The 16713-nt window shown below is 44.3% G+C and overlaps 1 protein-coding gene across 1 annotated transcript in view; it reads left to right on the top strand.

Annotated features, from left to right (window-relative positions):
- Positions 1-16713, top strand: part of nrxn3b (neurexin 3b) — a 358949-nt gene that overhangs the window by 299390 nt on the left and 42846 nt on the right. Inside the window, 3 exon segments of the mRNA XM_085132129.1 lie at positions 5616-5762; positions 5764-5788; positions 15689-15778. Of these exon segments, the coding sequence (XP_084988255.1) occupies positions 5616-5762; positions 5764-5788; positions 15689-15778 (262 nt within the window).

Raw genomic sequence — 16713 nt, 5'->3', positions numbered from 1 at the left:
ATTCTCTTTTTCTGATAACATTGTATCTTATTCTTATCCTATTCCAGTGTTTTTTGCTACTGTAACTTTGTACTGTCCACTTCCTGCTGTAACAAAACAAATTGTGGGACTAATAAAGATTATCTTATCTTTTTGTAGCGAGAAAGGTCCCCACTTTTAATAACAACGTCTGACCTCAGAGTGCGTTCAGTGCACATCTTCTTATAGAAGATATCTGGGTCATAACTATTATTTTTATGCATTTCTTTCTCCGTCTTTCTCTTTCTTTTCCTCCCCAGCACAGCTAAGCTTATTGCTTATTCTGCCCATATCACCTGCATAAAATGGCTGTCAGATGTATTCATCTGTCTCGGGCTTGTGGCTTAACAGAATGACCATTCAGCGAGCGAGCGGGCGATGGCGTCTATTGTGAGCGGCTCGTCCTCCTGTACAGCAGCTGTCTGATGAGGGCTGTCTGCAGGCTCGCCCACCGCTGCCTTGAGTGATTCTCTCTCTTTCACTCTGCCCCGGGCGCTCCGTGTGTTGGAGGCATTGATCGGCCCTGAATTGGATTGCAGCGAGCCTGATTACTGATGTCAGTGTGCACCGGGACACGTGGGAACGCCGGAGATCCTCGTGCCGAGCTCAGGCTAGCTCGCAGCGGAGGGATGAGTCGGAGGGAGGGGTGCATTCGCTCGCCTGGAATTACATTTCTCACTCTTAGTTACACAGAGCGTGAACACAACATGCCCACACATACTGTACGCCTTACGTGACCCACACACATATACTGCGAACATAATCGTGTTTTTGATCCTATAGCGGCGAGGAGTCAGCGTTTGTGGCTGACATTAAATAAAGAGCGTGGGAGTCTGTTAGTCTATAAAAGGGCTTACGCGCATCATGCCAGTAAATTACAGCTACACAGCTGTAATTTCACATTTGGACTTTTTGATTGTTACAACTAAATGTTGTTACACTGTATTCTTTCTCTAACACGACACTAAAGATTCTTTTCTTTGCGAGGTTACACTTCATCGTCCGCGAGCCTGCGCGCACGTGCGGCGGCGTCCGCTTTCATTTGAGCGCGCGCGCGGGTTCGGAAGTGATTTTCCGCGCATCATTTGTTTACACCTAGAATAGCCGGCCATCATCTTTTCCACTAAGTGAACAATAGCCATTTTTTCCCTCTCCTTTTGCTCGGGAGACAATGAAGTGCCTTCCCGCCTCGCGAGCGACAGGCCAATAAAAAACGTAATTGGATCTGTCAATCAAACACTGCTGCAGCGCAGGGGGTGGGCGGGCAGGTGGGTGGGCGGCGGTGGCAGAGGCGGGAGGGTAGGCCGGACACTGGGAGTAGTGCAGATAGAGAGGAGAGAGAGAAACGGGGAGGTGTGCCGTTGCAACGCGCTAATACACACAGTTCCTTCTTCGCACTGCCCGGAGGCGCTCAGCCACAGTTACAAAGGTGTACAATTGTTGTGTTTTGCTGTTTGTTTGTACAGGGGCCAGGGGGATGACGATCTGTCTTTGTTTGTAGGTATTAGTGGGTCGCTGATGTGGCTTTGATGCGACTACGCAGGAGAGCCAGGGCTGCCAGAGCCTCTGAAGGTCACAGTGGATGTACTAGCGCTGATGTTTCTGTCTGTGCTTTGTAGGCGCTCGGCCCGTCAGACATGATGTTTTTTCCAACCAGGGAAAGGTCTTGTCTTTAGTCAGGAAGGCCACGATGCTTTAGTAGTATTTTTCACGGTACAACAGACACGCCGAGCATCACCTTGTCACATTAAATCATCTGCATACTTGCGCGCGTGCTTATCTCGTCTCGGTGCTTGGATTATGTGTATCTGCTGTCAGATAAGCAGCGTGCGTAAACGTACACGTGCGCCCACACGCACACTTTCGTTGGAAGTGTTGCACTAAGTTTTAATGACAACTGCTTAAATTAAGAGCCCATTTACAAGCTCTCTGACAGAGAAGTTAAGTGCGCGTTGAGGTATTCTGCTCGCCTACTCTGCGCCCGGGCTCAGCTTTTAGGAGATAGCTTTCTTGTGTCTTTGGTGACATTGTTTTTCCATTATTAGCTGAGCTGCTCCATCGTTCCTTCCATTACGGTCTCAAGCACATTGAAATTCTGTATCTCTTTTTATGGATAGACAAAGGATGTTTTAACTGTAAGTGTGAGCGTGGCAGTGAATACTGTTCGGTGTCTATTGACCACTTTGGCAGTTAAAAGGAGCTGAAGAGGAAACTACAGTATGCAGAGTCACTGCAGGGGTTCATTCGCTGCCTATTTTCTGGGCTTTCTACCTTTTTTAAAACTTCGAAAGGCTACCTCTGGAGGATGCTCCGCGCCTTGAATCATGACAACTGCTGCCATGTGCACTTAAAAAAGGCTAAGAAATAAAAATGGAATCTTAATTAACAGAAATCAAAAGAAGGCGCCTGCTTTCTTCCAGGGTTTTAAGGTGCTTGAATTAAGAAGATGAAAAACAAACTAATTAAAAAGCATTTTTTTAAATTTCCTATTGATGTCATGTGTATTTTCAGCCTGTTCTCTTGCCCTGGGTGTCAGCTAATACTGTTTCGTCCAACTACATCGCACTTACACACAAGGCATTGTCAGAGGGAAAGGTCATAACATGAATGTTTCAGCTGGGCGTCTTTCAGCAAGCAGGATGACTGTTGTGACGGGCTGGAGTTTAACCATTATCTTCACCCCGACCTTATTGACACCAAGGGAACAGTTAGTGAGTCATGGCAGCTTTCAGTCACGTGGCTGTTGTCAGGTTGCTCGGAGTGTGTTGCACTGAAAACCTCCTGTGGTTGTACGTTTTTGCGGTCATCTTTAGTTTGTGTTACACTCTTCACAATTTCATTACTGCTCGGTGATTATTTTGTGCATCTTTGCTACAGAGTTGGCGTCTTCCATGCAAACTGCACAGCAGTTCACCTACGACCAAAGTAATTACAAGAAGCTTTCTGGTGGAGAACTGTACACCTCTTTGTAACCAAAGCAACTGCCCACAACCTCCAACAACCCCTGACAACTGGCTGTAGAATTCCCTAGCAACCCCCTAGCAACAGAGGTTCACTGATTGGTCTCTAGACTTTACTCATGAAATTGATTGTTAAACTCCAGTGTTTAGCAATCAATTTCATGGTAACTTCCTGCAACCTACAACGGCCACTTGAAAGTAGGGCTGCCACGATTAGTCCACTATCAAAATCGTCGACGACTGATTTAATAGTCGACGCGTCGTTTGAAGCTTTGTAAGATCACAAAAGACGCAGGAATAAGTAGTAGGATTTAAGAGTGTAATAACGGACTGAAACAGAAGATGGCAGCACTGCATGTACAAGGATGCCAGCTGCCGTTAAAACCCCGAAGAAGAAGAAGCTGTGTCCCAGAATTCATAGCGCAGCCCAGCTCAGTTTCCAACAATGGCAGCAGCTAGTTAGTTTTAATATTACTCTTATTATTCTTTCTGGGTCACAAAATAAACGTTTAACATATTTTCAGGTGAGAATGTAGCTGTGTAAACCTCAAATATCTGCTCAGTTTATCAAGACACCACATATTTTCAAAAGCGCTCCGACGTTTTTGGAGACGTCTGTTACCCCACTAGCTCGATAGCTAGCCGGGGGCTAGGCTAAACTAGAGCCCGTGACAACACCGGACTCCCGGCAAATCGTTTTCAAACCCACCGCTGTCTTCGCTACTCAGGTTAAACATGATATATAAGTCACTTAGATTAACTTAAAAATGTTATTGTTTGGCTTTTTTTAGTATTTATTTGTTCCTGAGTAAATCGGTTGGCTGAGATTAAAGTTATAGTTTTTACACAGCTGAATAAACGTCAAGCAGACAGCTGATTATCAGAAGTGTGAGATGCTCCGAGATTTACTCCGGTGTCCTGTTATATTTTAGATAGCAAGGAGTTTTATTAAACTTCACCGAAACAATCTGCAAATTTCATTAAAATTTAATAAACTGTCATCTTGTCTTTATTTTTAGTTAGCACATACCTTAAACACTTAAAGCTGTAAGCTAATGATAGTTATATAAGAGCAGATGCTGCTGGTGCAATAAGCTGTACGTTTTACATCCAATATGATGATCTGATTAGGTCGACTAATCGCAAAAATAATTGGTGACTAGTCGACTATCAAAAATAATCGTTTGTGGCAGCCCTACTTGAAAGTGGTGTCAGATGGTCCCAAGGCCTGGTGTGAGTGGGGCCTTTGTAGTTTAAAGCATCTAACCAGCAAGTAAAAACATAAAGTAAAAAAGCAAGTAGTGGGGAAAAAAAGATCCTCGACAGTGCATGATCCACATTCTCCCAGCAGATGAATCAGCAGCTTATCCAACAAGCAGACCTCCAACCTGGTAATGTGGACTTTGTAGTTCTCTGAAATGGAATCTTGATAAATAGTTTAGCCACAGCCATTAAGGCACCTGCACTGCTTGTTTGATTTGTTGTTAAACTAAATTAATATAGCAAAATGCGTCAGGGAAAAAAACATGACACGCTTCCTGTTTTACTGCACAGTGAAGCTTCCTTTGGTAATCCGGGTGATATAGTCTCACCATATAGTCTCGCTTACAGCAAGAGGAACTGCATCAAGCATAGCTTGGCCTTATTAAGTGCTCCTCTTAGGTATGAAGAGCCTGTAAAATTAAATAGAGGTCAGCAGGTTAAGTGTTGTGTCATTTAACGTGTAGCAATCCTGCAGCCTGTACACTGAACGAGCACTGTCAAATTCAGCCTGACATTATCAGGGTCTGTATTGTCACAGTCAGCCATGCAGGGCCGGTGCTCTGCTGATCAATTAACAATATGTGTGTCTGCTCTGTGTTCAGGCTTTCCTAATTTTTGGTTTTGTTTATGAGAAATAGTCCCCACTGCTCTGGGCTTCTAAAGAAGGTAATTACACTGAGAGATTCCCTGTGGGGGGATTAAAACAAATGACACAGAAAACACAGCCTTTCTTCCCCGTCGCCACTCACTCAAGCCCTGCCTCCGCTTTAAACCTTTGCTTGTAACGCCTGCATGACCATGAATACACAAGCAGTCACAATAAAAACACACTCTGGCAGCTCGTGAAAATTAGTGGGTCGAGGGGAGAGAAATCAGAAAATGACGAGGGGGATCGCCATTTACGGACATGGTATAACTGGTTTAGCATCAAGAGCTAAACAAAGCATATGGTATTCCATGCGTTCTGTAAGGACCGCGGCAGAAAAAAGCATCTGTCCTGCCAGTTTTTGTGGTGACAGGCTGCAGGGAGCATTACTCATCATTACAATCTCTGCTGGCAGCCTATTTTTCATCACATTACAGTGGTATAATGAAGCGTAGCGCGCTAGCGTCCTCAGGTTCTCTGAGTAGTTCACCATTAGCACCAGCCGGGGGCATTCATCCAAGTAGCTTTATTGAACTTTTTACAGTTAGTTTATTGTATAATTAATTCATTACGGCACAACAATACATGTGGGTGGAATCTGCGGTTCAAATTCATCGAGCGCTGACAGCGGTGCCACACAATTTCATATCGCTTGCATTTATTAAGCGGCGCTCACTTTGTTTGATGGCGTCAGACCAACTCTTTTGTGCTCTTTGTGTGTGTTTCAGGAACAAGGCAAAATAGGTGTGACGTTCAACATCGGAACGGTGGACATCAGCGTCAAGGAGGTAAACACGCTGATAAACGATGGCAAATACCATTTGGTCCGATTCACCAGGAACGGGGGCAATGCAACCTTGCAGGTGGACAACTGGCCCGGTCAATGAGCACTTTCCCACAGGTACCGACCTCGTTTTTAACTCAGTCTATTTGATATTCTGTTATTAACCCAATGAATCCTTTCTGGAGTAAATCAAGGTAAATTAGTAGTAATAGCTTTAAAACCACTGGACACCATCTATTTCATCATGCAAAGGGCACAAGCAGGAAGGATTCACCTTCACTTGCTCTCCGGGGTAAAATATGTGAGATGACTAACAAGCATGTGGCCTAACATCATACTCGTACTGTAGCATGTGCTTCAAAACCCTTCAATAAACACGATAACGCTTGGCTCCACGGGAGGCGGGGACAACAAGCTTGAAATCTTTTGTCTTGCAAGACACATTAACTGCGCAACATCTGGCTGGTTCATTGCAGAAACGGAATTGAAAAGCACCGAGAGGCATGCGGTCAGCGGGCAGGCAAGGAGAGCACTGAAGGCAGAAACCAAGGGTGGCCTGTTGGCCAGATAAAGCTGCTGCCTGCCTGTATCTCTCATTCCCAGGTCAGCAGAAGCGGCGCACCAGCAGAATACAAATAGGGTCATCAAACAGAGCTCGCTCCATTTGGAGACTCAGGCTCTCCCTCCATTTGGAACAGATATGTGCTGCTCAGCTAGCTAGGTGAGAGAGTGTGAGAGAGGGGAAAGAAGGAGAGGAAAAAATCCTCTCCTGCTTCTACTTAACAGTCCATTAAATTGAGTTGGCTCTCCTCAACTTTGATATCTGTGTCTCCATGTCAACCGGCTTAGGAGAAGCTACCTTTGTTTGCTCGTTTCCTATTACCCTCCTCTTCAATTTCACTTAGTCAAACAGAACAGACACACGGGGAGACAACATGGGAGCGAAGTGGCAGTCGAGCCAAGAATGACAAAAGATAATATGAAACGTCATTGATCTCTGTGGAGCAATTGTGCCGCACCGGTAGGACGAGAATGTACAGGATTACATGTCGACTGAAAGGCCAACTTTAAATTTCCTTGAGATATGAGCTCGGCTATATCCAAGAAGCCATCACGCATCAATAATTGAGATATTCTGTTCCGAAAGCTTTAAAAAACAAAACATATGCAGAAATGTTGATACCACGTAATCGCAAATATGAGTCGATCCCTTTCACTATGTCTCAGCAGCCCTACAGCATGCTCCTTTTGCCTGCTTGCCTTCACCGATGACAGGCCAGCATCCTCTCCTGGCGTGACCTGGCACGCTGTTTTGGTTTGGTTCAGTGCCAGCGCAGGTGACGTTAATCTCTTCTGTCTCTGGCTTTCTTTTGCCGCCGGCTGTCTTTCGCTTTTCTTTGAGCAGATAAGGTTGGACGGGTTTCATAACCGCATTTCAGCTGCAGCAACGCAGCGAAATACTGAGAAACTCCACAGCGCGCGCACAAGTGACATCTCCGCGGCGTACACATTGGCGCTCGCGCGTGCGCAGCGCTCGATGAAGAAATTGAATTAATCAGGCAGAAGCGGGCGCGATTGCTGCACAGAGGTAGTGTCACGTCCCTTATGTTCCCGACTGTGGGTCGCGCAATAGTTCGACCGTTCTTCATCTTTAATAGCCATCAGTTTGGGATAGGAATCGAACGCCTACCACCTTCACAGTTACCTCAAAGCGCCTGCTTGCATAAGCACGCAGCGCTTGTTTCCTTAGCTTCTGCCATTACATGTGCAGGAATCTGTGATCTAAAGCCAGCAAAGCTCAGGAGTCACTGCTAAGTGGTCGTTAAGGTTTACATCTCCGCTTCAGGAATGCGCAGCAGAAAGAAGTTTAGCTGTGCATTTCTTTCAAGCGATCCCACTGAGGTTTGTTCCCTTTTCTGTCCGCCTGCCATTGTCTCGAGGTGGAGTTGAGGTCGGCGGATCGAATGCGTGGTAATTTCTTTTTCTCTTCTGCACAGGTAATTTGCAGGACATTCAGTGATAGTAATTCAACGATGATTGATTTTTTTTCCCTCGCCCTCCCTCCTTTGTTAAGGGGTTGTCATCTCGTGAGTAATTACATGTTAGGGTCCAGACTCATCGACTGCCTTCTCACACTTCTAATGCTTAACTTGAAGGCAGCAGCTGCCACGAGGCTCTCAGGCCGCTCAATAAACAGTTACCGGATCTGGGCATGCCCTCTCCCTGGTGGGGGAATAGGTGAGGACAAAGGTGTTGGTGGTTTGCTTGTCAGTCAGAGCCGCTTACAAAATAGGCCTGAGGTGTGTAAATTGGACGTCTTAACAACAGTGTTTAGAGAGTTGGCCAACAAAAGTATTGAGACATTAGGATTCACTTCAAATGGCAGCATGACGTGCTTCTAAATAACGGACGATTTCATAACTCCACAACTTTTTCTTTGCTTATTTCAGCCTCATTTTTAACACTGACTATGAAATTGCACCAAATCTTCCTTAAGCACCAGCCACAAGTCGGATTGTTTTGATTGAAGCTGAAGATTCAGTCTTTGGAATAACGTTACAGAAAGCCGTTACTCTGATGAGCTTCGGAAGGAAGTTTGGGTGGGGGACACTCAGCGAGGCAATTTCATTCCTTCTTTAATGAGCTGGAGAGTTTTCATCTGCGCCAGCATAATTGGTTACGAATTCTTATAATGATCGATTTGAATTTTTCAAATGATGGCAAAGTGCCGTTTGAACACCGGAGGTGAGGATCTCTGAACATGGGCCGTCTGTACTCCTACGTACATGTTCCATTAAAACGTGCACTTAATTTGTCATTAAGTGCACGTTTATATATTCATTTGTTTTATTCGAAATCAAGGAAAATTCTAAGTGAACACAAACTTTTGAGTGGTAGCGTGTTCCAATATAACATGGGTGTCAAATATAAGGCTCGGGGGCCAGGATCAGTCCAGAAATTATATTCCAATCTGGCCCAATGAATTGTGGGAAATGTGAAGAAGGGCCTGTCATATTTTAATTGTGCTTTCATAGGTTTCATACTGATAAACACCTCCTCGCATGGAGGGGACAGGACTGTCCAGGCAATGAGCTAACTTCATTTTTTGTGTAATGTTAAAGATTGTCAGTTTAAACCCTGCTGACAGACGTCATTTTCTACACAAATTTTTCTTATATTAATATATATGAGGGATTTAATGTATAGTTAAACATCTTTACACTGACAGAAGGGCGAGTTTCACTTGTCCGGCCCACTTATGATCAAAGTAAGCTGAATGTGGCGCATGTTTAAAATGAGGCTACGTGCACACGTACACGGGTATTTTTGAAAACGGAGATTTTCTGTTTTCGTTTTTTTTTTTTTTAAATCCCGTCCACACATAAAAGCCAAAAACGAAGGAAAACGCTGCTAGGAACATGCCAAAGCAGCAGGTGGCGCTATATTCCTAACCGTGTAGAAATGTTGGCCAATCAGAAGTCTAGAAGCCTCGGTGGGAAAAAGTAAACAAAGCTGGGGCATAGAAGCAGAATTGAGTCGTATGTGTGGAGGGACAGTAACTGTGTGTGTATATGTCAGCATGTAAACACTGCAGAGAGTACAATTAACAGTAACAGTGTTGTAGAAATTCATTTCACCAAAACAATAACGTGGCGCACAGTGTGACGTCAAAAAAGGCGCACACCTTTGACGCTGCCTTTTCTCCGTTTTCCTCGTCCACACGTAAACGCAAAAACCGAGTTTTCGAAAATCTCCACCCTGGCCGGAGTTTTTAAAAATCTCCAGTGACTGAAAACGCAGTTTATGTGTGGACGAAAGGTGCAAACGCACAGAAAAATCTGCGTTTTCAAGAATACTCGTACGTGTGGACGTAGCCTGAGTTTGACATCCCTGCACTTTGATGCTAAAGCCATATTACCATCGTTAACTGTAAGAGAACCAGTCACAGTAAGCCAGTAAGGTACAGAAATGTAATGGATTACATTAGATTGTAATTTTATTATAAATATAAATATTAACATAATTTTACTATATAGCGCCAAATCACAACAAAAGTAACCTCAAGTATCTTTGTATTATAAGGTGGAGACCCTGCAACAATCATATGACCCCCTATGAGCAAGCACGGCGACAGAAGGAAGGAAAAACTCCCTTTAACAGGAGAAACCTCCGACAGAACCAGGCTCAGGGAGCCAGGTGACCCTGCTGTGACCTTTTTGGGTTGAGGGGAAGAAGACAGCGTAAAGGATACGCTGTGGAAGAGAGGCAGAGATTTGTAATAACTAATGATTAAATGCAGCCCTAACTATATGCTTTAGCAAAAAGGAAAGTTTTAAGTCTTAAAAGTAGAGATAGTGTCTGTGTCCTGAATCCAAACTGGGAGCTGGTTCCATGGAATCCATCTCCTATCCATCCATCCATAATCATAACCATTTATTCAGTTCTGAGTCACTGCGAGACTGCAGCCTGTCCCCGCTGTCATAGGATGAGAGGCGGCGTCCAGCCTGAACAGGTCCCGTCTTCCTCCCAGTAAACCAAACAGGTTGAAGTGTTCCCTTTGGAGTAAGATTAAATACAGGCAGTGAAGCTAATTCTGACACACGGCTGAAGAACAGGAACATTTTATTAAGTAACTGAATGAATTATGCAAACTGCTACACACTGATTGTCTGTTTGTTTCTCTGCAGTGTAACTGGGCTCTCTTCTCAGCTTAGTTCTCCTTTGTTCCCGTCTCATTATTTAGCATTCAGTGCTACCATAGCTGACAGCCAAAAAATATAATAAATAAATAGTTTCAATAATTTAAACTGTCTTTTCTTCCATTTCTGCTGAAGTTTTATAGTCTGCTCAAAACATGGAAGGCAGTGCACGCTGTACAGAAAGATAGGATGGATAACCTTAGTGTCAAGCTGAGCGTGCCCGGTGCACAAGCGCTCACAACTTTCTATTGTCAGCATCAAAGGTGACTTAAACAAAACTGCTTTCACTGATAAAAAAAAAATCCACACTTTAATGCAACCAGTGTTAAGAAACAAGACGGGAAAGAAGTTGTGCACTTCACAGCCCCATTCTTCTCTCTAACAGTATACCCGCTCTGATCCCACACTGCAGCGTTTCCACGAGGCTTCGGCAGCTTACGCGCGCGTGTTTGCGTGTGGGCGTCGAATGTATGCGTCGACTGCTTTTGTCTTCCTTTCTCTAATTATTCTCCCCCTCTAACAGTGCCCTCTCAGATCTCTGTTCTGTTTTTGTCCTCAAATTCCTTTTTATCCATGTTTCTCCGCCTTTTTCGAGTCGGTGCTCATCGTGGCTACGCATCTTTCTCGCAGTCCTGTGTACTTGTGTGACAACCCACATTACTGCAGGGACTTGTCTTTGTCTAGTGAGAGGCTTCCAATTTCCTTATATAACACTCCGAATCTCTGCACTCTTTGATTTCGGATTACATGATCTCTTTTTTTATTTGCGTGAGTTGGAATCTTTGAATCAAAGAATTATTCGACCGAGCCAGGCGGAGATTGTGCATCACGCGTTGCCTCGAGCTGGCCGAGGTCCAGGCGTTGTCTCAGATGAATGACCATTGGCCTAACTACTCTGCTAGTGCCTTGGGGAAAGTATGTCCGTGTGTGTGCGTGTTTGTGTGTGGTCCATCATTTGTGATGGGTACAAGGGGGTTGGTCATAGCCAGAACAGCCTTGTGTTCATTTTCAGACACACAAAAGCTCGAAAACACGATTACTTTCATCCACACGCTGATGCGCGCAATGCTGCGACTCCCACAACCTGAAACAGACACAATGAGTCGCACGGTTTCAAAATATCTGCCAATCTTTGTCTTGAAATACAGACAAAACAATTCCTCAGGAGCGAGATAAATCCCCACGCGTCCCTGGGGCCAAACATGATTAGCCCTATCTGAGACACAATCTTTGTCACTCTCACGAGTCAGACTTAGCCGAGTGTACAAGCCGCCAATCTAATTCATCTTTTCAGCACCATAAATTTCAGAGCGACCCGATAAATGATGAATTTACTCCCTGGCTTCGTCTGACGCCCGAGAGAGAATGGAAGGAAGATCGGGGGAAGGCGTGCAGGAGGAAAAGAAGCGACGTGGGTGAATAGACAACAAGTGCAACTGGTGAAGGAATACAGAAGCGTTTAATGGAGTAAGAGACTGGAATACGTCCACAAAAAGTGAGAAAGAGCTGACATATAGACGGGCGCAGAGGAAGAGAAAGTGAGGGAAAAGTAGATAAATTGTGGCTGCAGCTGTAGAGGCCGGATTCAGCTGATTGCTGAGACTGGGAGACGGAGAATAGCGGGAGCAGATGAAGGAGCTGGAATATCGCTGGACGGACAGCGTGCCGAAGAGAACGAGAGAATGGAAAAAAGCTCGAGTGCACGGATGAATAACCAGGGAGCGAGGAGGAGAAACAGAGATGAAAGTCAGGTGTAGATGGGAAAGAAGGTGGCTTGTGCAAGATATTCATTACCCGGGGGGCTGCGGTGGCGAGCTGTGGAGTTGAGCTGTGGAATGACGATTTCTGGACAGGGCCACACTATATCAAATGTACTCATCATCCCCAAATAGAGAGAATGCCAGGAGCCTGTCACGGTGGCCATTTTCACAGTTTTGATGCGCTCTCAGCACTGGCCCTGTGATGGAACCCCGGTGAGATTAGTCTGGCAACCAACTGCAGAGAACGGAGCAACCGACCAGCAGATGACTGTCACCGTGCCAGTGTTTGTGTTGACTGAATGGCTGCCACCAAAGGGAAAAAATCGAGACGCTGTTTTGGCTAGGAGGAAAAAAAAACGGTGATGGCGTGCAGCGGGGCCGAAGTAAAAGCCAGCAACGTGTGCATGAGCTCGCAGCAAAATAATATGATAATGATAAACATACGTAAATATTTATATTCACCTGGTCTTCTCTATAAGGGCTGTGTGGTGTTATCACCTTTTAAGGCCCTGCAGAAACACAGAGAAGGACGACAATCTTACCCATGAGGCGGCCTCTAGGCTGTTTTTATGCTCATCTCATGTGGCACACCGCCACGCCCTGAGAATGATGTCACGCCCACGCCATTTTTGGACAGCCGTGCACCTCTCAATTTTTGTAAGTTGGTCCAAGACACAAGTGTACTAACGGTTTTTACTGCTATTTTAATGATATATCACTAAGCTCAAAGTCACAGATGTTCCAACAGGTTTTTGGAAAACTTTGTGGAAAAAACTTCTCTTCCTGTTTCGGTGCTGATGTGCGTTGTTTGATTGGCGACACCGGCCTTTCCAGAGAATGCCGTAGTGGCTACCTGCAGCGTTAACCGCGGGGATAAAAAGAAGGAACTGTGTAATGATGGGAGGAAGATTGCAACCCTGAATTTAATAAGCAGAAGAGAATGGATTCAATTAAATTCAGTTCAGTACAATTCAGTTTTATGTATATTGCACCAAATCACAACAACAGACGTCTCAAGGTGCTTCAATCAGACGACCTCCTTTGAGCAAGCAGTTGGCAACAGTGGGAACGAAAAACTCCTTTTGTCAGGAAGAAATGTCCGGGCTCAGGGAGGTGGCAGGTTTGGGGTAAGCAGGAGAGTCCTGGTGCTCTTCCTGTACAAGCAAAGTGAATGTGTCCTGGTTGGATTAGCTTTCGACTGACTAACACCAAAGCCAAAGCAAACATAGCTAAGTTAGCTTGAGTTAAGGTTGGCAAATTTAAGGTAAGATTCCTGGAAGATTAGCTGATCACAGAGCTGCTGCTGCCTCTGCAAGCCCTTTTGCAACCCATTTCCAAAGTAGCTCCACCTTCGCTGCCTTACCTGTCCGTACTGATGGCCGTTTGGTTTCTCGCCCTACAAATATAAAGACCTATACAGTTTTTCTTTTGCTTGTTTTCATTATGTACGTCGACTGAAAATGGAACCGGTTCTCTGGCTTTAAAGAACATCAGACATATTATAATGTCAGACTGCTCTTCGTCTCTCCTCAGTACACTGGGAGGAAATATCTGTCCACTATATTTAGGGCAAAGAAAACTGAAAACCTTAGTAGACTGACTTTTTAATAAACAGTAGTGCTTTTATTGGCAAGGTCATCCATTCTGAAGTCACCTCTAGAAATTGAATATCAAATTGACAAACTAGAGAGAATTTTCTCATTAGTTGCACAATTAGCTGGTGGTGTATTCATTACGTGGGGACTGTCACCTCATTAATCACCTAGAACAATGTAAGAGCTATACCTGAGACCACGCCATTAGCAATGCACAGCAAACTTACAGCTTCTTCTCCGTCTCGTGACTCCACTTCGTCTAAAGGACAACGTGAGGCTACGTTTGAGACTTTATGGAAAAGACAAAGAAAGAGATTATTTGTCGATGGCACTCATCCACCCTCCCCCCGTGCTTCCCGGCTCGTCTCCCGGCTCGCTCGATCAAACTCCAAACCTTTTCCGACCGTCCTCTGATTTCATACACGAACATCTTGCCTCCCTCTGTGGCCCTTGTCCAGAGGAGAGTGTATTTGGCTGCCACCTGAAACCTGCTTGAGATCAAAGGGATGGGGAGGGAGTCCTGCTAGTAGCTGATTAACCTGCTGGCACACTGCAGAAACATTCGTTTAGCTCCTTGAGCTCCCTTGCAGCCATATCTACACTCCATCCCAGCTGGCTGTAAACTGAGCACTTGGATGTTTTTTTTCTGTGAAAGGTAGCAAAGAACGCTTGGAAGACAGAAAAGAGAGAGGGAAGGGAGACTGGTACGAGCTCACGGTTTTATGCAGTTGTGACGCGTTCACGCGTAATGTTATGGAAATTTAGTCATCAGGTCAGAGCAGTGGTGACTTACACCAAATGTAGCTTATTGCCAAACCAAGAAAGAAAATGAAATACAACCCGGGCGGGTGTCAGAACGAGGGCGTGCGCAACGCTTTTGAATGTAAGCACGTTCAAAAGCTCCAAACTAAACACACCGGCAGGTGAAGCTTTGCCCTTTCAGCTGTATTATACTGTAAATGAGTCCCTTTCTTCTTCCTCCAAATACCTTTCCTTCTGGATATTGAGTGACATCACACTGTCATTCGTCTCTTTTGTTAGACCTCAAAATGTTTGAAGACGGACTTGTACGTCTCAATTCTCGCTGTCGACAGATCCGCGGCACCTTTCAAAGGGAGAGGATCCCTGTTTGTCAGACAAAATGTTGCATTCACAAAGGAAATTTGTAAATGATGCCAGAAATACTCAATGCAGGCTCCAGATTCCCTGCATAAGTGAGGCTATTATTATTACACCACTGTTATATACCTCCAGCCCAACAGGAACATCCCCAGAAGAGGTGTTGGCGTTCTTTTGGTGTTTTTTTTTAACCCAAAAAGCCTCCCACTGTGTCAGTAATGATCTCATTTGTATGCACTGTCCTCTTCAAATCTGTGTCACTGTGGGACTACCACACCCCCCCAAACAGGTCCGCTGTGCTTCAAATTACCACCTCCTCATCTAACGTTGCCTCCTTTTCCCCTCAAAAGCTGCTACAGTAGCTACTACACCAAATCGTTCCTTGGCCCTTGAAATGTGCAAGCAGGTGGTGTCCAGTGGGAGAATTAGCTCACATAAATTACCTCCAATTTGCTTCAGAGAAAGGCGCTTTATGCACGTCTGCCTTTTTAACCACTTGATCTCCTTCCTTTTGTCTCTATTATATAAAATGACGTAGATGTGATGCATTTCCTGTGTTTTGACTTCTTCTTGCAGGGTTTTTCTTTCCCTACAGTTTGTTTTTCCTCATTGCTGCTGTGTGTGGAGTGTGCTGTATAAATATGAGTTTTAAAACATTTCCACTAAAGTAACGCTACTTTGGGGTAAAAGAAATATACATATATATATACATATATATCATAAAGCTTTTATAAATATTTCTAAACAAAGATAAAACTCTTCATAAACCACTGTATAAATGTGTGATGTCTGTTGCTGTTGCCAACTGTTTGAAGCTGTTTGTTAAACTTTCAAACTTTAAAGGCAACAGCGACATTGAGCGCTATCAAATGGCAAATAAGAAAATCCCGTTCAAATATACCCGGCCAGTAGAAGATTGGCTTCAGGACAAAGGTAAATCTTTATCGAACTTCTAGAATGTTCTTTATTTTCTGTCATTTCATCGGCTTGTTCCCTTTCAACCTCTGAGAATGAATAACCATCCCTTAAACCCTTTAAAAAACCAGTAAACCAAAGCAATTTGTTTTATTTTGTTTGTGTTTTTAGCCTTTTCGTCCTTTCCCTTTGGTTCAGTTTTTATGATGCTTTTTTTTTTTATTATTTCTTGTCATTTTCTGTCATTGTCATCTTTTAAAAAAAACATGTTGAACCATGGTGTCTAGTTAAAGGGACTGGGAAGTGATTTTGTAAACAGTGCAACAACAAGATATGAAATATCAAGTGCTGCTAATCTTTTGTGCAAAATTGTTTAGGCGGAGGCATTACGCATTATTATCTATGCCGCAACAGTCGGCCGATTGTTTTGAGAGGAGAATTAACTCCCTTGGCTCAAATCCTCTGCAATGTTTGAGAACAAATTAATCAGTGGGCATACCCCCCTGAAAACTTTCCAAACAGCAGGTGCCTCTCCCTGCTGTAATTTATCTGATTGTACTTATACACATCAAACACGATAAAATTCTCACTTGTTTGCCGATGGAGAGCTAATTGGAGCCTTTTTGACGGCAAAGCGTCACAGCGCGCCTGCCAAGGTGCACTGCGCCCTGATAGAGCTGTGCTTTTTTTTCCTTTTCCAGTCGCTTAGATTAAAACCAGCACCTTGTTTGTATTTAACATTTTGTGGGGATTTTCCAAAAAAAAAGAAGAAGTCTGTTTCCCCCTTTGTTTTTTCAGGTGCTTAATCCATCATAAAAATATCATAAACTGCTTTTAAAATTCATTGCACATAAACATCAGCATAACTTCATCATAAAGTCCCTTTAACAACTGTAAAACAAGGCAGGTTTGGAAAACGAATCCCATTACCGCTGCATGCATGACTCCACACG

This window comes from Neolamprologus multifasciatus, chromosome 15 (assembly GCF_963576455.1).
Source record: "Neolamprologus multifasciatus chromosome 15, fNeoMul1.2, whole genome shotgun sequence".
NCBI classification, from domain to species: domain Eukaryota; kingdom Metazoa; phylum Chordata; class Actinopteri; order Cichliformes; family Cichlidae; genus Neolamprologus; species Neolamprologus multifasciatus.
This window is presented reverse-complemented; position numbering and strand designations above follow the sequence as displayed.